At 40.6% G+C, this 15,101-nt stretch overlaps 1 protein-coding gene across 1 annotated transcript; it reads left to right on the top strand.

Moving 5' to 3' along the window:
* Positions 1-757: 757 nt before the first annotated feature.
* Positions 758-14,236, top strand: LOC142814585 (uncharacterized). The gene is made up of 5 exons (XM_075893591.1): positions 758-2,128; positions 3,347-3,484; positions 5,586-5,705; positions 7,519-7,779; positions 10,564-14,236. Exons 1-5 carry the CDS (start codon positions 898-900, stop codon positions 11,343-11,345), a joined length of 2,532 nt encoding a protein of 843 aa, XP_075749706.1. The 5' UTR covers positions 758-897; the 3' UTR covers positions 11,346-14,236.
* The last annotated feature ends 865 nt before the right edge of the window (positions 14,237-15,101 follow it).

Raw genomic sequence — 15,101 nt, 5'->3', positions numbered from 1 at the left:
GTTCATCGCAGCGAGCCCTTCTAGGACAGGCTTTGAGTACCCCCCCCCCCCCCCCCTTCTTTTTTTTTAGATGATTATGTAACCACTTATGTTCATAGAGTATCCCAAGCAGTGTTGGAATGAAACGAAAGCAAAACAAAGAAAACAATAATCTGACCTGAATGAAAAGTAACCGGTACGTTCTTTATTTATTTCACTCCGTAGTGAAAACAAAATATTGTTTTTTTTTGTTTTTTTTTCATGTTTACGGGAAAGCTTGAAAATCCGGAACAATTAACGTCAGTAGACCAGCGTGTATCTCAGGCAGGTATTGCTAATTCATTATTGAAAAAAATTTAATGCTCTAACTTCAAGAATCACTGATTTGCGTTATTTTGTTATGAATCAATAATACGATTACTTTCGCGCTTCTCTAAACACCATGGGCGAAAAAACTTTTCGTTACGGTATACGCTCTGAACCAAGTTTGTGTTCACCACAAATTTTCTCAATAGTGTTCATTCAACAATCTATCCGGGTGGTCAGTTCATTTATATTTCTCCATGCTGTCGTAGCACCATAATGCACATATTAGTTGTGAAACTCCCCCATATATTAAATCTCAAACACGAGATTAAACCCCAACACTAGAAATCAACAGAAAAAAAAAATACTATTAAACGCATAATTTGTATAATGTAAAGTGGTTTTCAGAGTTTTAGGTAAGGCGGAGGTAAACCGCTACTAAAAAAATTGGACCGACTGCGTGTCCGGATTTTTGAACGCAGTTTTGCAACTGGTATAAAGAGCTACATGCGTTTCGTGTGCTTGGAAGTCAGAATAGGTTTAGTTCTCAACAAACGCGGAGACTCTTGAAGCCGTACCACCTATTTTTGTTGAGTGCAGCCGCGGAAAGCTATGTCGCAAACTCGCCCCATAAAGCGGCGCAAGGTGTACCTGGATCGCGACCAGTTCTTTGAGGTGCCGGCGTCAAGCTTTTACAAGCGAGTGAGGGACCACGCCGTAGCAACATCAAATGGTGCTAGCACAAGTCGCTGCGATGAAGACGACGACTCGGTAGACGCAATGGCGCCTAGTATTGTGCACAGTGACCATGATGGTGGCGGAGATGTGCCCGATTCCAGCGTACACAGTGATGACGATTGTGGCAGTGACAGCAGTGCGTACTCTACTAATGACGAAGGGCACGTGTACTGCAGTTTCGTGGATGACGACGGGGAGGACAGACCGGAGGATGAGCAAGATTTTTTGCCTCAAATTTCCGGCTTCAGCCAGGAAACCTTGCCTGGCTCCCAAGTAACCAAAGCCGGTGCAATTGCAGCGGTCATGGCATATGCCATTTCCCACGGACTGACTTGGACAGCACTCGGCGACCTGACTAAGCTCATTAACTTTCTCTTTGGTGCCACTGTTTTACCGCGGAGTGATTACATGTTCCGGAAACTGTGGATGAGAGAGACAGAAGAAGTTTTGCAATACTTCTACGTCTGCGAAACATGCAGCAATGAGATGACAACAGAAGGCAAGGTGGCAAAGTGCGCTCTTTGCCAGCGCACTGAAAGCCTTCAGTCATTAAAAGAGCGAGGCTCTTTTTTCATAATCCTCGATCTGCACATGCAGCTCAGCTCTCTGCTCGAAAAAACAAAATCAGAGTTGGAACCAAATTTGGCAAAAGCGCGACAACCTCAGACAACAATAACTGACATCACAAATGCTCAGTGTTATCATAACCTACAAAAAGCAAGACACATGGGGAATGATGATTTGACCTTGACCATTAACACTGATGGTAGCCCAGTGTTTAAATCCTCCAAGACATCTGTGTGGCCCCTACAATTCATTGTTAATGAGCTTCCACCACACCTGCGGCTGAATCATCCAGTCCTTGCAGGACTGTGGTTTGGGAAGACTCATCCAAATATGCAACTTTTTCTCGACAAGTTTGTCCGTGGAGTGAACAGTGCCAAGCCAGTCCAGTGGGTTCATAACAACAAAGTTCACTTGTCACGTCCTTTTGTGTTGTGCTGCTCTGTGGACGCGCCTGCGAGGGCAGCTGTTCAAAACATGGTGCCCTTCAACGGATACTTTGGATGCCCATGGTGCCTTATTAGGGGTGAACATGTCGAAGGTGAGCACTGTATCGATTACTTCGTCTTATGTAGAACTAACTGAGCAAAAAAAGTTTGGTGGAGGTGAAAAAATGGTAGAAGCCTGTGTACTGTGCGATGTTAGTACACTATACAGAACACCAGATAGTCGAAAATTTCTGAAGCTTTCCACTAGGACGTCCCTCATAATGTAGTGGTTTTGGAACCTTGAATGCCAGGTATTAATTTTACTGAGGGAAAAAATAAACTCTTTGTTGGGGGATGAAACCAACAGATAATGAAGCAAAAAAAGGTATATGGGATTATCCTGTTTTGGGGAACTCAGTTATAGTAACTACCATATAAATGCGAACAGGTCGAAAACGCAACTTGCAGCTAATAGGGACCAAACCTACAACCTTCAGCTACTGCGCCTGATGCTGTCACATCACTGTGTCACTTACAGTGGTGGTTGTCATCCCATCCACTCTATTGGGCATTTCCTTGGATGTAATCGTGGGAGGGTAGCCAGCACTGCTCGTAGCCTTGACAGCAGGTGACTTTTTCTTGTCAGCGGCCATCACGTGTTATCTGATCTTTTTCCAAATTCGCTGTTAGCCTGTCATACTGCCTGGAGGCATCAAGTCTGCCCGAACTATAACCCTAGCTGTGAATGAAAGAAGGAAGTGGAATTCAACTAGGGTTTCTTAACAGACAATAAAGCTGATGAAAGAGAATTGGCCCGTGATAAATTCCACTTTTGTTCATTCAGAGCCAACGTCTTGGGTGAGTAGGCTACATGCCTTCTGGCAGTACGCAATGTATTGTTGGTCAGCTGCCAGTTTGTAATAAAATCATGCATTACATGGCACCAGCGGACAAAGAAGAGCACATGTCATGGCTACATGCAGGGCTGGCTATTACTTGCATAGTTACATGAAAGAAAATACCCAATAGAGTGAACAGGAAGATGACCACCACTGTATCACATTTGGTACAGCATACGGTGCAGTATCCGTAGGTTGTAGGTTCAGTACCTACCAGCAGCTAGTTGTCATTCATACAAATGAATTTCACATTCATATCATAATCACCACATAACAATTAACGACAAATAATGAACCTAAACTTTCAGTGGTCTCACTACCTATTTATTTCATAACAAAGACATTGAGCCCTTGATCAATTCCTTTTTTTTTTGTTTTGGGAAGCTTGTGTCGACTTATGTAATGTTCGTCTTCATGTTTATTATTTTATAGGGAGCATGAGATACGTGACAAACGAGCCTCCTGAAATGAGGACAACTGAGATCCTCAAGAGAGATATGAAGCTGGCGCTTCATTACAAAGACATAATCAACGGTGTGAAGGGACCATCTGCATTGCTCAATTTGAAAGGTAATGAAAGGCTCAGTGTGAATTGTTTCTAGGCTTAGCTACCGAACTGTCACATTTTGAAAAACAAAACAAAAACTTGTTGAAAAAAAATATGTTGGAAATAAATATATCTCTGTTTGCACCCAAAAATGACCAGGATAGCTCCTTTTAAAGAGTACTGACATGAATTAAAAAAAAAAAATTCAGCTTTTTGCTCTAGATGAAAGCTCAAGTGTCGAGAACCCAGAAAAGAGTGTTACGGTGCCTAGGGAATGCATTGCATTTTGCGACCTTCGGCGTCACCGTAGCTCTGGCCGACTGGGCTCGTCCTACGTCACCTTCTGCCGCCGACGGCCTTCGACGACAGTGAAGCTCTGACTTACTGGACCTGCTCTACGCCATCTACAGACGTCGACAACATCTCTCGCAAGTGTACCCCGTCCTCGGACTCCAGTGACCGTGCTTCCATCTTTCCTTTCTCTTCTATCCCCTCTGTTTGTTGTTGCTTCTTCTTCCTCTTTTCTATACCTTTACTTCTACCCTTTTTATCCCTCCTCACCCCCATCCCTTGTGAGCCCTGTGGCAGTGTTGCTCACTGAAAGGACGAAAGCTTTAAAAATCAAACTTAAATAACTCTACGTGTTTTCCGGCTGCAGTGCGTGGCGAGCATTCACAATACATGCCAAGGAAGCCAAAAGCGTCTGTGTTACTGCACTTCAAAATTGTGTCACTACTCCTTTATGCGAGCACTAAAAGCCATATAATTACAGTGGAGAAATCGTGTCCCCTCTCACTGTTGCAGCCTGGGATGGTGGTGTTCCACTACGACAATTATTACCATTTTGTTCACATTTGCTAACACTTGCTTTGGTCCCTACATCATGGAGCACAGAGTATGGTGAATTTAGAATAAATAGAACTGATAGATATGCTCTTAGAGTCTGTCGATTGCATATTTTTGAATATACAAACCAAGAGAAAAGAAACTCCAGGAGTTTACATAATGTTTTCTGCATATTTGATTGATCATTTATTATACTGAGTAGTATGTTTTCGATTCTGTATCATGGCTTTAACATGTCAGCCTTCTTGCATGTAATCTGCTTTTATCACTAAACTTTCATATTTATAGGTCATTAGGCACTCAGATTTCTTTGTATAAGTAGCACAATGTTGAAAACTTGCTTAAAGTCAACATGAAGTTTGCTAATATATATGAAAGTTAATGAGTAGTCTTAGAATGTCTCTACCTTGTTAATTGGTTGCTTGACCTTCATACCATGGTGTATCAAATTTTAAGAGTAAAATTGGCATTCCTCATATGATGAGGAAACAAAATATTTGAGTCAAATGCAAGCATGAAAAGTACTACAGTACTAAAGACAAGATGGCCAAACTGAAAGAGTTGCGAAAAATTGCATTTAAAAAAAAGAGCTCGTTAACGATAAAATTGAAAATTTTTGAAGCGACAAAGTTGTGATAAAGCCAGAAACTGTCTGGGGGCAGTGCCTTCCCAGAAGTTCTGATGGTTGTGTAGATTTCATCAAAATGACTAGTTAAAGTGGGTGTTTTTCAATGTTTAAGCAAGTGCCCCCCCCCCCCCCCCCCTCCTCCTGAAAAAATGCCTGGCTGCAGGCCTGCGGCAAATACATGCCATTCTTATTGGCTCTTGTTGCAGAGGAACTTGGGAACCATGGTTGTTTTGAGAACATAGATTTTTATGGCAAGCAATAGCATTTTGTTGAACAGGGGACTCTCGACAACGTGCACTTTCCAAAGTGCGACATGGCATCTTCTAAAGGCGATTTTAACAAGCATACACTCTCAACTCAACTGTCAAGTAGCTGAATGTTATTTCTCCAGTTCGTGGTTTTTTAAATTCTTCAATATTATACTGGATTGGAACTGTCTGCCCAGCAGGGACAATTTTTTTATAGTGCAGAAGACATCAAAAGCTGAAGTTTTTTTGCTTTCTCGGGTTATGGTTATCATTAGATATTCCACCAACTCAACGACTACTCGACTTTTAATATTTTTTTATTTTTAATATACTGTCCATGTTTTTTTGTTGTTGTTGATTCTGTTGTTAATTGGATTAAGTCGCACCATTTCTTTTTTCTAGGCTTGGACCTCGTGAATGGTCAGAGTGTGGAGTACATGCATTGTGTTCTTCAAGGTGTTGCCAAACAGCTGACAGAGACCATCCTGTCTTCTTCAAACTCCCATGAGCGCTTCTATGTTGGTAATGTAGCACAATGAAGCAATATTTTTATCTAGCACTTTGAAGTAATATGCACTTTGTTTCTGTTTGCTCACTCATTCAGGGGCGGTTTGGAAATATGACTACATTGCTTGCAGTGCAACATCACTGCCAAAATTTCAGACCTTTTTATAGTAGTCATGAAAAATGTGCAGTATGCAGTGATTACTTGTGGACAAAACAGAACACTGCTACAAAGGCATGCAACTCTGAAGTTCCAATTTGTTGGGCACCGCTGCATCTTACCCATACCTATTCAGAAATACCTTTGTCTCGGTGCCCAAATGAACCATGAAGAGGATCCAAGGAACTCTGCATATTATTATTATTATTATTATTATTATTATTATTATTATTATATCATTGCAAAATTGGTATATTCTACACTAAGCAAGCTCTTGAAATTAGAATAAAGACACTAGCATTGAATAAACAAAAAGAAAAATGAGGTATTGTACTCACTAAAACATATGTACTGAAGAATCGGTGCATATATATATGGGAGTAAGGTCAAGAAATCAAATACACATAACCCATAATGAAGTGATAATTAAAGTGACTGACGATAATTGTGTATTGGATCTTCTTATCTAGTAGTTTTAGAGGTAACATGTGCAATTCTTACCCCTTTAGCTGCTAATCAGAGCCTTTCATGGTTGTGCTAAAGGATGGGGATATCACTAAAGGGAGGCTTGCTACTATTCACACATGATGTGATGAAGTTGCTTCCTGCTCTAGATTGCAACGAATAAACATACTGTGTAAGTGGATCGTTAGTACAGCACCCTCTCTGGCCTATGCATACCCAGCCCTGTATACTGTTCAATAGTATATCAATAAGAATATTCCTGCCCCTTAATTTGAGTATCCATAACACTAAGGGTAGTGCACAAATTAAGCATGGGTAAATTTTTTATATGTACCTAATTTATTAAAGTTCTTGCCTTTGAAAGTACTCTGCGCTCTTTGAGAAAACCGCAGCGCATTAGATATAACACACACACAACAAAGTTGTCTAATCCATGAATCATGCATGGATTAGACAACTGCATATTTATTTAGACCCCCTACTAGCCAGTGGCTATGGGTCTAACCAGCGTTGTGTATTTTCATGTAATAAGAGAACTTGAAATAAAATAAAATGAAATGAATGAATCCATGGAGAAAAAGAAGCCATGAGTGGTTTCCAACAAACCAAGATATTGTCAGTAATTTTATTGCCAATTCCCAGTCCACATTGTTCTTTCTGCCCTGTATACTTTTTTTTTTACATGAAACCATGAAGTGGTACATTGCTGTCTTGCCAGTACAATCACATGTATTTCAGCACAGTGTTATAATCTTGGGACATGACTTTTTTACGGGCTTGTGGCAGAGGGGCGACATTTTGAGAGCTCTGCAGCAGTCTCTCAGCATGCTTTCCTTTACAGTTGAACCTAGGATAAGGTGCCGCTAGGTGGTCCAAATGGGGTGGAAGCACCCAGAATCGTGACTTGTTTTTTTATTGTAACACACAATGTGGTGATGTAGTTAAAACTTAATTCACAGAGAAAGTTCACATCAAGCCATCTGCTACAATCTACTACAATATTATTACATGAAATCATGTTCACAATTAACCTTGATGTCAAGCTGGTATGCGCTGTCTACTTCAACGTAAACACAATGTCTAGTCACATTTGGCAAATGCAGCTGCAGACAGGTAAATAGTAAATTAGTTCCCTGCTACGACATGGTGTTCAGTCATTGTTTTTTTTTTGGTTGGTTATTTACACCACTATATTTTTGTTTACAGGTGCACCTTCAATTTTGGCCAAGCTAGAGTCACGTCTGCTTGCCATAAAGCCCCCACACTGCGTGACCAGGCTGCCACGACCACTGAAAGATCGTGGCCACTGGAAGGCATCTGAGTGGAGGCAATGGATATTATTCTATGCACTCCCTTGCCTTCACGGTATCCTGCAGCCTGAATATTGGAGGCACTTGTCACAGTTCTCAGAAGCAATCCACATCCTTCTTCGTGAGAAATTAGACCCTTGTGACATCGATAAAGCAGGTAATTTTGATTTGACTCTAACATTTGTAAATATCGCATTTACTTGATTATAGCTGGGGTGTTATCCTGTATGCAGTCTGTGATAGAATGCAATGGAAGGTCACAAGAGGGGGGGGGGGGGGGGCAAATTGCCAACATGCGAAGGGCGAACTGAGCACCCTGAAAGAACACAATGACATCTTGGTCATCTGCTAAGAGAATGCAGACATGTACTGAATGCATGAATATATTAGAATTGTCTTGAGTGAACATCAATACTGGAGGGCATCGTTTTTCAAGGTTGGAAGCTGAATAGTACGCTGACTTGAAAAATTTATTTTTGTTACTGGTTGATAAATTGCTATGTGCTTTCACAATCTCATGACACATTCGCTGGGAGCACCGCCGCATGAATCACTAGCACAGCACTGGAGTAAGCTAGACTAAAAGCTAGCTAATTTGATTCTGTGGCCCAAGTGCTCATATTTAAATCTAATCTAAATCATTCATAGATCATTCTGTGTCTTCATTCATTCTGTGCCACTTCTTTGCCAAAATAATTGATAGCACTACTTCTTTCAATGTTGTGGCGTCAGATCGTTGTAGCCTCGAACAAACCCCTGTGGTGTGATGTTTGCTCCCTCGCGTCCTCTCATAGCATTTTATTCTGTTCCATCACAAATTTTGTGCAAGATAGCTCTCTTGATATCTTATAGTGTACTCTTGAACTTTGACAAAGTTGAGTTATAAAAAGCCTTGAGTAGGCAAAAATGTAGTGGTTTAAATTTGCGAACTACAGGCTTTTTGAGCCTATCTACTTATCTATCTAGCCACCTATGTCTGGGTTCTGTTGTGATCGCCTCTTTAACTTGTTGTAGACCAAAGTTGGTATGGGTGGGTAAGAGAGTCTGAGCACTGTCTGGTCATTGCATGAATATCATTAATATGTTGCCGCATATATCATCAAACTCTTTCCTCTAGTCGCGTGTAGCTCATACCCTGTTTTATTTTGCTGTTTAGAGGTTGAAGTCCACGCTGCCTCGGCTAGTCCTTATCAATAAGCTTTCCAGCGAAAAAAAAAATAGTAATGCTGAATGGTACTAAAAAATGAAGTCAGCAAAAAAAAAAAAAAAACATAATACCACACTGAAACCAGTTGAAAAATCATGCCAATGTATAGTTTGCTTGCAGTAGTTCACACTCTCATAAAATGTTCACATGCCCACCTTCCTGTTTCTACTCTCAGTATATGCACTAGCATGTCATTTTATGTATGTCAACCTCTGGCTGTGTATCACAGGTGCTTATCCAGCCCGGTCTCTACTAAGAAGTCTGTCAGGAATATGTTTGCCTTTTTTCTTTAATGTGAGGGGCCGGCTATCCAAACTTGCTAGTTTTTTCTTTACTTTTTTCTTTCATTCGCATACTTTATGCACTTCAAAAGAATATGGCAAAAAGTTTCTTCTGCATGAACACAATGGCATTCTGGTGAGTTAGATTGATGTATTTTGTGCAGGAAGCTGTGTATCCTACTTCCAGTCAAATTCTGTGGATTAATGTCTCTAAATGTCGTGGGAGATCTGTCCCTATTGAAAGCTTTCTGTGCGGTTCAACTTCATAAACTACTGATTCCTTTGATTTAAGGCTCACAAATCACTCGTTTATAGAACAATGATTAGATCCTTGCATTATAAAATGTCGAATGTCCATTCCAGACATAGGAATTGCTCAATCTCGTTTTTCGTTCAATGCTTTTTTGGCAAGGCTGTCTGCCTCTTCATTTCCCTTTATTCCTACCTGTATACCGTGGGCCGCGGTATGCAGGTATAGCCCACAGGTGTTGACAGTTTTATATTTACCCAGGATTGGTAAAAAAAGATAGTAGTAACTTAAATGTGAGAGTGTCAGAATAAACTGGTATCGGCTACGTTGAACCGTTGAATGTAAAGATTAAAAAAATCAGGATCTCAACAGGAATCGAACCAAAGCATTCTGCAAGGCACTCCAGTATGCTACCACGGAGCTACACCAGTTGTTGATACTACTTTAGGAAAAAACACTATGCAGGCACAAGTTCGGTGCAACTTCAATTGTGAGTGCAGTGCTGGTTATATAGTTTTCTAACAAAGCAATAAACATCACATATGTAAACCTATGAGACAGACATCATGTCCGGTTAACGTCACTTGTGGTTTCCGTGTTTGTTTCTCTTTTATAGCAATCTAATAAGCATTACATTTGTATTGCTATGATTCAGCTAGCTATATTTAAGTATTGCTCTATTCCGGGGGAGCATGCCAACGAATCCAACGAAAGTTACGTGTGATATTCAGATTGTGACACCATAAAGCACACTTTGTTTTGATGATACCAATTCCTCGGCTGTCACGTGAGTGCTGACGTTATGACGGACCCTAAGTTACTCAGTGTATTCACCAGTAGACAGCAATGTAGGTAGTTGACATTCTTAATAAATGCATGATGTGCACCCAGCTAGTGCCCTTAACGTCCATCCACCTAGTAACACTTGGCTGAAAGCAAAAAAAAATGCAGCATAGACATTTATTTGCTTGCTAGCTGCTTCGCGTGAAACTGATTTCAATGAAAGGTGGATCTGCTAAATTTTTTGTCAGTGCCATTCTTTGTAGTTTACAGTTCAGCTTGTTGGTGTGAAGCTTTATAACTCAGATTGATTGCAAACATGTGGACTAAGGCCTATGAAACGTTTATCACAGAAGAACAATGGAGTATGCTTGTGCTTTTCCTCATGTTTGCCTCATTTCAAAATGTTTCTTTCTTTTTCAGAGACACTCCTGGGTAATTTTGTTTCCCGCTGTGAGGCACTGTACGGTACTGCATTCATGACATTCAACGTGCACGCTTTGCAGCACTTAGGAAACTGCGTTCGATCACTTGGTCCACTTTGGGCACATTCGGCCTTTGTCTTTGAGGGAGGAAATGGAGACATAGTGCGCCTAGTGTCTGCTGCCCATGGACTGCCACAGCAGATTACCGAGCGTGTCATAATGATTCAAAAGCTGCATCAACTTATGAAAAGCACTGTCCTCTCTTCCTCCGAGAAAGAACATTGCGAAACTCTTATTGGGTATCAACCACTGAAGAGTGCACTAAATGTGTGTAATGTGACATTGCTGGGAAAAGGAAAAGAGCAAACTCTTAATTCTCATGAGAGAGAGACACTTATGCACTCTTATGGTATCTGCATAACACAGGTCATAGAGTATGAGCGTTTCATCATGAGGAGACAAGTTTTCCACAGTACCACTTATAAGAGAGCATCAAAGTCGGACACCACATTTGTCAAGACAGAAAGTGGTTTTTATAAGCGTATTGAACGCATACTGTTTGTAAAAGAAGTAGACATGTGTGTTCTCTTCTGCCGGCCACTAATAATTGCTGATACAGCTGCAGTGCCTCCTCATGTGAAGGAATGCTTCCTGTCACCAGACAGAGATTTGGAGCTGTTGTTACCAGGAGAAGTGAGTGACTGTTGTCTGTACATAAATTTTTCGCACGAAGAGAAGACCTTTATTTGCGACCTGCCTAACAAAATTGAAAGAGACTGAAAGACTTCACATGTTTTGCACAGATGTTTAGCCTTTTGAGGAGTGAACGTTATGTCCCACAAAATTTTCTTTTCTTTGACAGTTTCAACAATAATAATTGTTCCAAATTAAGGTTCCAAAACCACAATTTCATTTTTAGAGACACTGCATAGTGAAAGGATCTGGAAATTTTGACCATCCTGTGTTCTTTATGGTGCACCTAAATCAAACTACAGGAGCCTCAAGCCCCTTTGCCTACATTGAATGCAGATGCTGTGGCCGCAATGTGACCCCACGACCTGCGAATCAGTAGTCAAGCACCGTAACCACTAGACCAACGTGGCGGGTATTTTTAGTGTTGCTATTAGTGCTAAGGTCAATCCGGTCTGTGATCGAGGAATTTAAATAGTCTCTAAATTCCAAAGCTTGGCTGCGTAGTCAGGCATGTGCAAAACAATGTAGTACAGCAAATCAGCAAAGAAAGCAAATCATCACTAGTTTGTTGAAGATAACCGCTTGGATGGCTACTGCCTCAAGAAACGTCTGAAGTGATAAATGTGTGAAGGCTGTTTTTTTATTTGAACACCTCTGGATGATGCAATCACATCATCTCAGTTCTTTGGAAAAGTGATGTACCTGTCTACGAAGTTGGTGTGTTTCGATTTTTAAGTGTGTTTGTTGAACACAGCACTACTGCTAGTGTATGTTTGTGTAAAAGTTCTTGGATATTGTCAAGATTTCTCAGCAGTCCTCTGATGTTCCATTGTAGTATTTGTATCATTTTTAAGTTGTGTGGTGCTCTGTGTACAAGTGTTGCCTTAGGTGACGGGGCCTTTTGGGTGCCCTGTAATGCAGGGTTTTTCTTTTTTGGTGTGCTTCAAAGAGCTGTGCCTGTCCTTCGGCGTCTGAGGCGCCGGACGAGTGTGGCTTGTATTCAATACATCTCTGTGAAAGTGCCATCACAGGCACTTTCACAGAGGTTTCGGACCTAGCCATGATTGCAGTGTTCCGTGGTCCGGCGGACTTCGAAGTCTGCTGGACCTGTTTGGCAGAGGGCAGAGTAGCACAGGTTACTCCAGCCTTAGGCGCAGATGGCGCGAATGTGCTCACACTGATGCGCTAGCCGCAGATGCAGTAAGATGTGGCGCAGCGCCCTGACACGTCACATTGCTGCTGTGTTAGAAACACTGCAGCACCAGAAAAGTTGTATTTACATGGTTGGTACAATATGGTTAAGCTCGGGCGCTGTAAGAGTAATGTTACCACTATTTGAGAATGCAAGTGCTTCTCTTGTTGTGCTCTATGTATTGTACAAAGGCAAGCCTAAATTGATTTAAATATTGCTCATGTTTCTGCAAGTGCTACCACAAAAAGAAAATGTATCCCACTGTATGACCCATGTCACAAGGTGTAATGCGTACCAATAAATTGCGTGTGTCTCATGTAACCTTACATGAGAAAGAGAAGGGGTTGGTTACCCTTTTATGGTTCGTCGAAGGATTTTTTTCCATGGATGGATCCAGAATTTTGGCCTGGGCATCAGGCTTCCATATTAAAAGCAGGAAGGAGTGGGAATCTTCATTCAATAGCTGTTTAATGGCTTTCTATTCTTGCTGGAAGTTTAAAAGACATGCAATAATTTTTTCTGAGGATAGTGCTTACGTAGGTTTACTTTTTTTTCATTTGAACGGCAATCTTGCTATCTTGAATATCGCTGTTAAAAGAATGCTTAATAATCAATGCTTGTGCCTCCTTTTTTGTGATGTTGAGGTAACTTTTTCTTGCATAATGCTAGCACATATTTTAATAAATGTTGTATATACTGTAATTTTATTTGTTATACATCTTTCATTGTATGTTGTATATACAGCAATTTCATTGTTATAGAATTATATAATTATATTTTCACTTGTGCTTTCAAGGTGTGTCTAAAATGCAACATTTTGTGTAACATTGTAACGTGTGATATCGTATTTTGTTCACCACGAGAAACATTATCTCACTGCCTACTGCTGCTTAAGACATTGTTGTAAATTCATTAGGGACATTGAAGGTACATAAAAAAAATATTCAAAGTGCCATGATGCCACAAAAAAATGCTAATGAAGTTGGTCATAAAGTTGGACTATGGGGGCTAAAATTGACAAGACTTCGCTTAACAGGTGAATATTACAAAAGGGAACACATCTTCCTCTTAAATCGTGCCTAGAACTGCAAGAGTTTGTGAGCTGTGACAGAGTTTGAGTGAAATACAGAATTATTAAAGCTATTCAACTGCTCCATTATCCAAGTTTCCTACTTCAAATAAAGTACTTGTCACCTAAAAAGTGTCTTTTTTAACTGTTCTGAATTCACAAAGTTTTCTCCTAAAACCGAGATTTGTTTGCTGCGAGAGTTCGCGCAGTTGTTTCACATTTGGTATGGGAATTCGAAATGATTGACATGTGGGTCATTCCGAAACCACCATATGATTCTGAGAGACGTAGTTGTAGAGGGCTCCGGAAATTTTGACCACCTGGGGTTTTTTAATGTGCACCCAAATCTGAGCACATGGGCCTAGAGAATTTCGCCTCCATCAAAAATGCAGCTGCCGCAGCCAGGATTTGGTCCCGTGACCTGCGCGTCAGCAGCCAAGTCCCTTAGCCAATAGACCACTGAGGAAATTTTGAAATGAATGCTCGATTTTTTGAATACACCATTATGTAGCTGTGTGGAGAGTGCTGAATAAAACTGCCTGGAAAGCTTCACTTTGTGACAAACTGCTTCTTGGTGTAATAATCAATTTGCCAAGTCAGACAACGAATTTGTTGTTGGCTTTCTCTGCACCTACTTGAAAGCATACTTACCACAGCAGACACAAAAAAAAAGCAAGAACATTCTGTCAAATGTATCTCAACTTTGTTATTCTAGATTTAAATATAGGCTTGACACAATGTGTTTAATTTGTTACTTATTGTTAACTTGTTTGCACATCCAGCGACAAGTGGCAGCTTCAAGAAGCATTTTTTAAATGTTCACAAAATTTTGAAAATGAGTACAACAGAAGACTGCAATTGTAATGCAAACACAACATTGCCAAGTAGAATAGGCTTCACATGAGTAACGAGATAGGTTGTGAATGATTGTCGAGACGTCAAGTTAAACATACATGTTGAAATTCTGGCAGTATTATGTTTACCGAAAGCAACATCATTCATTTGAGCATTTTACTTCTCATTGAGTGCATGTGCAGGGATAAAAACCGCAGGGTATAAATTGGGTTGAAACAGCTGTCACGACTTAAGTATCAACCATACTATTTAATATTCTATAGGAATTGTCACCGTAAATTTGCTTGGAAAATCTTGAGTAATATGTACGATAAGTACGATAAATGACATATATGTTTATGTGTGATATGTGTATATACTCTGTGGGCCTTGGCACTTAATGTAAATTAAATATCTCCTCATTACTGTCACATCAAACTATGTATATAAGGGCAAATTTTTAGCTTGAACGACCACCATATGCTACACATTCCAGCTGGGTATGCTATATGCCAGTCATTATAAGCCGTATCATCTGCTTAGTGCTTTCCAGTATTATCGCAATGGGGGGCAGAGCTTCCCAGCTTGGTACACCATGTAGCCCACTATAATAAGCACCACCCACCATCTGCTTAGGCCTTCCCAGCATCATTGCAATGGTGGGCAGAGCTTCTCAGCTTGGTACACCATGTAACCCACTATAATGAGCACCACCCACCATCAGCTTAGTGCTACCCAGCATTATCGC

This window comes from Rhipicephalus microplus, chromosome 4 (genome assembly GCF_043290135.1).
Source record: "Rhipicephalus microplus isolate Deutch F79 chromosome 4, USDA_Rmic, whole genome shotgun sequence".
Taxonomy (NCBI): Eukaryota; Metazoa; Arthropoda; class Arachnida; order Ixodida; family Ixodidae; genus Rhipicephalus; species Rhipicephalus microplus.
The sequence above is the reverse complement of the archived record's forward strand: the minus strand, read 5'-3'. Positions and strand labels throughout refer to the sequence as shown.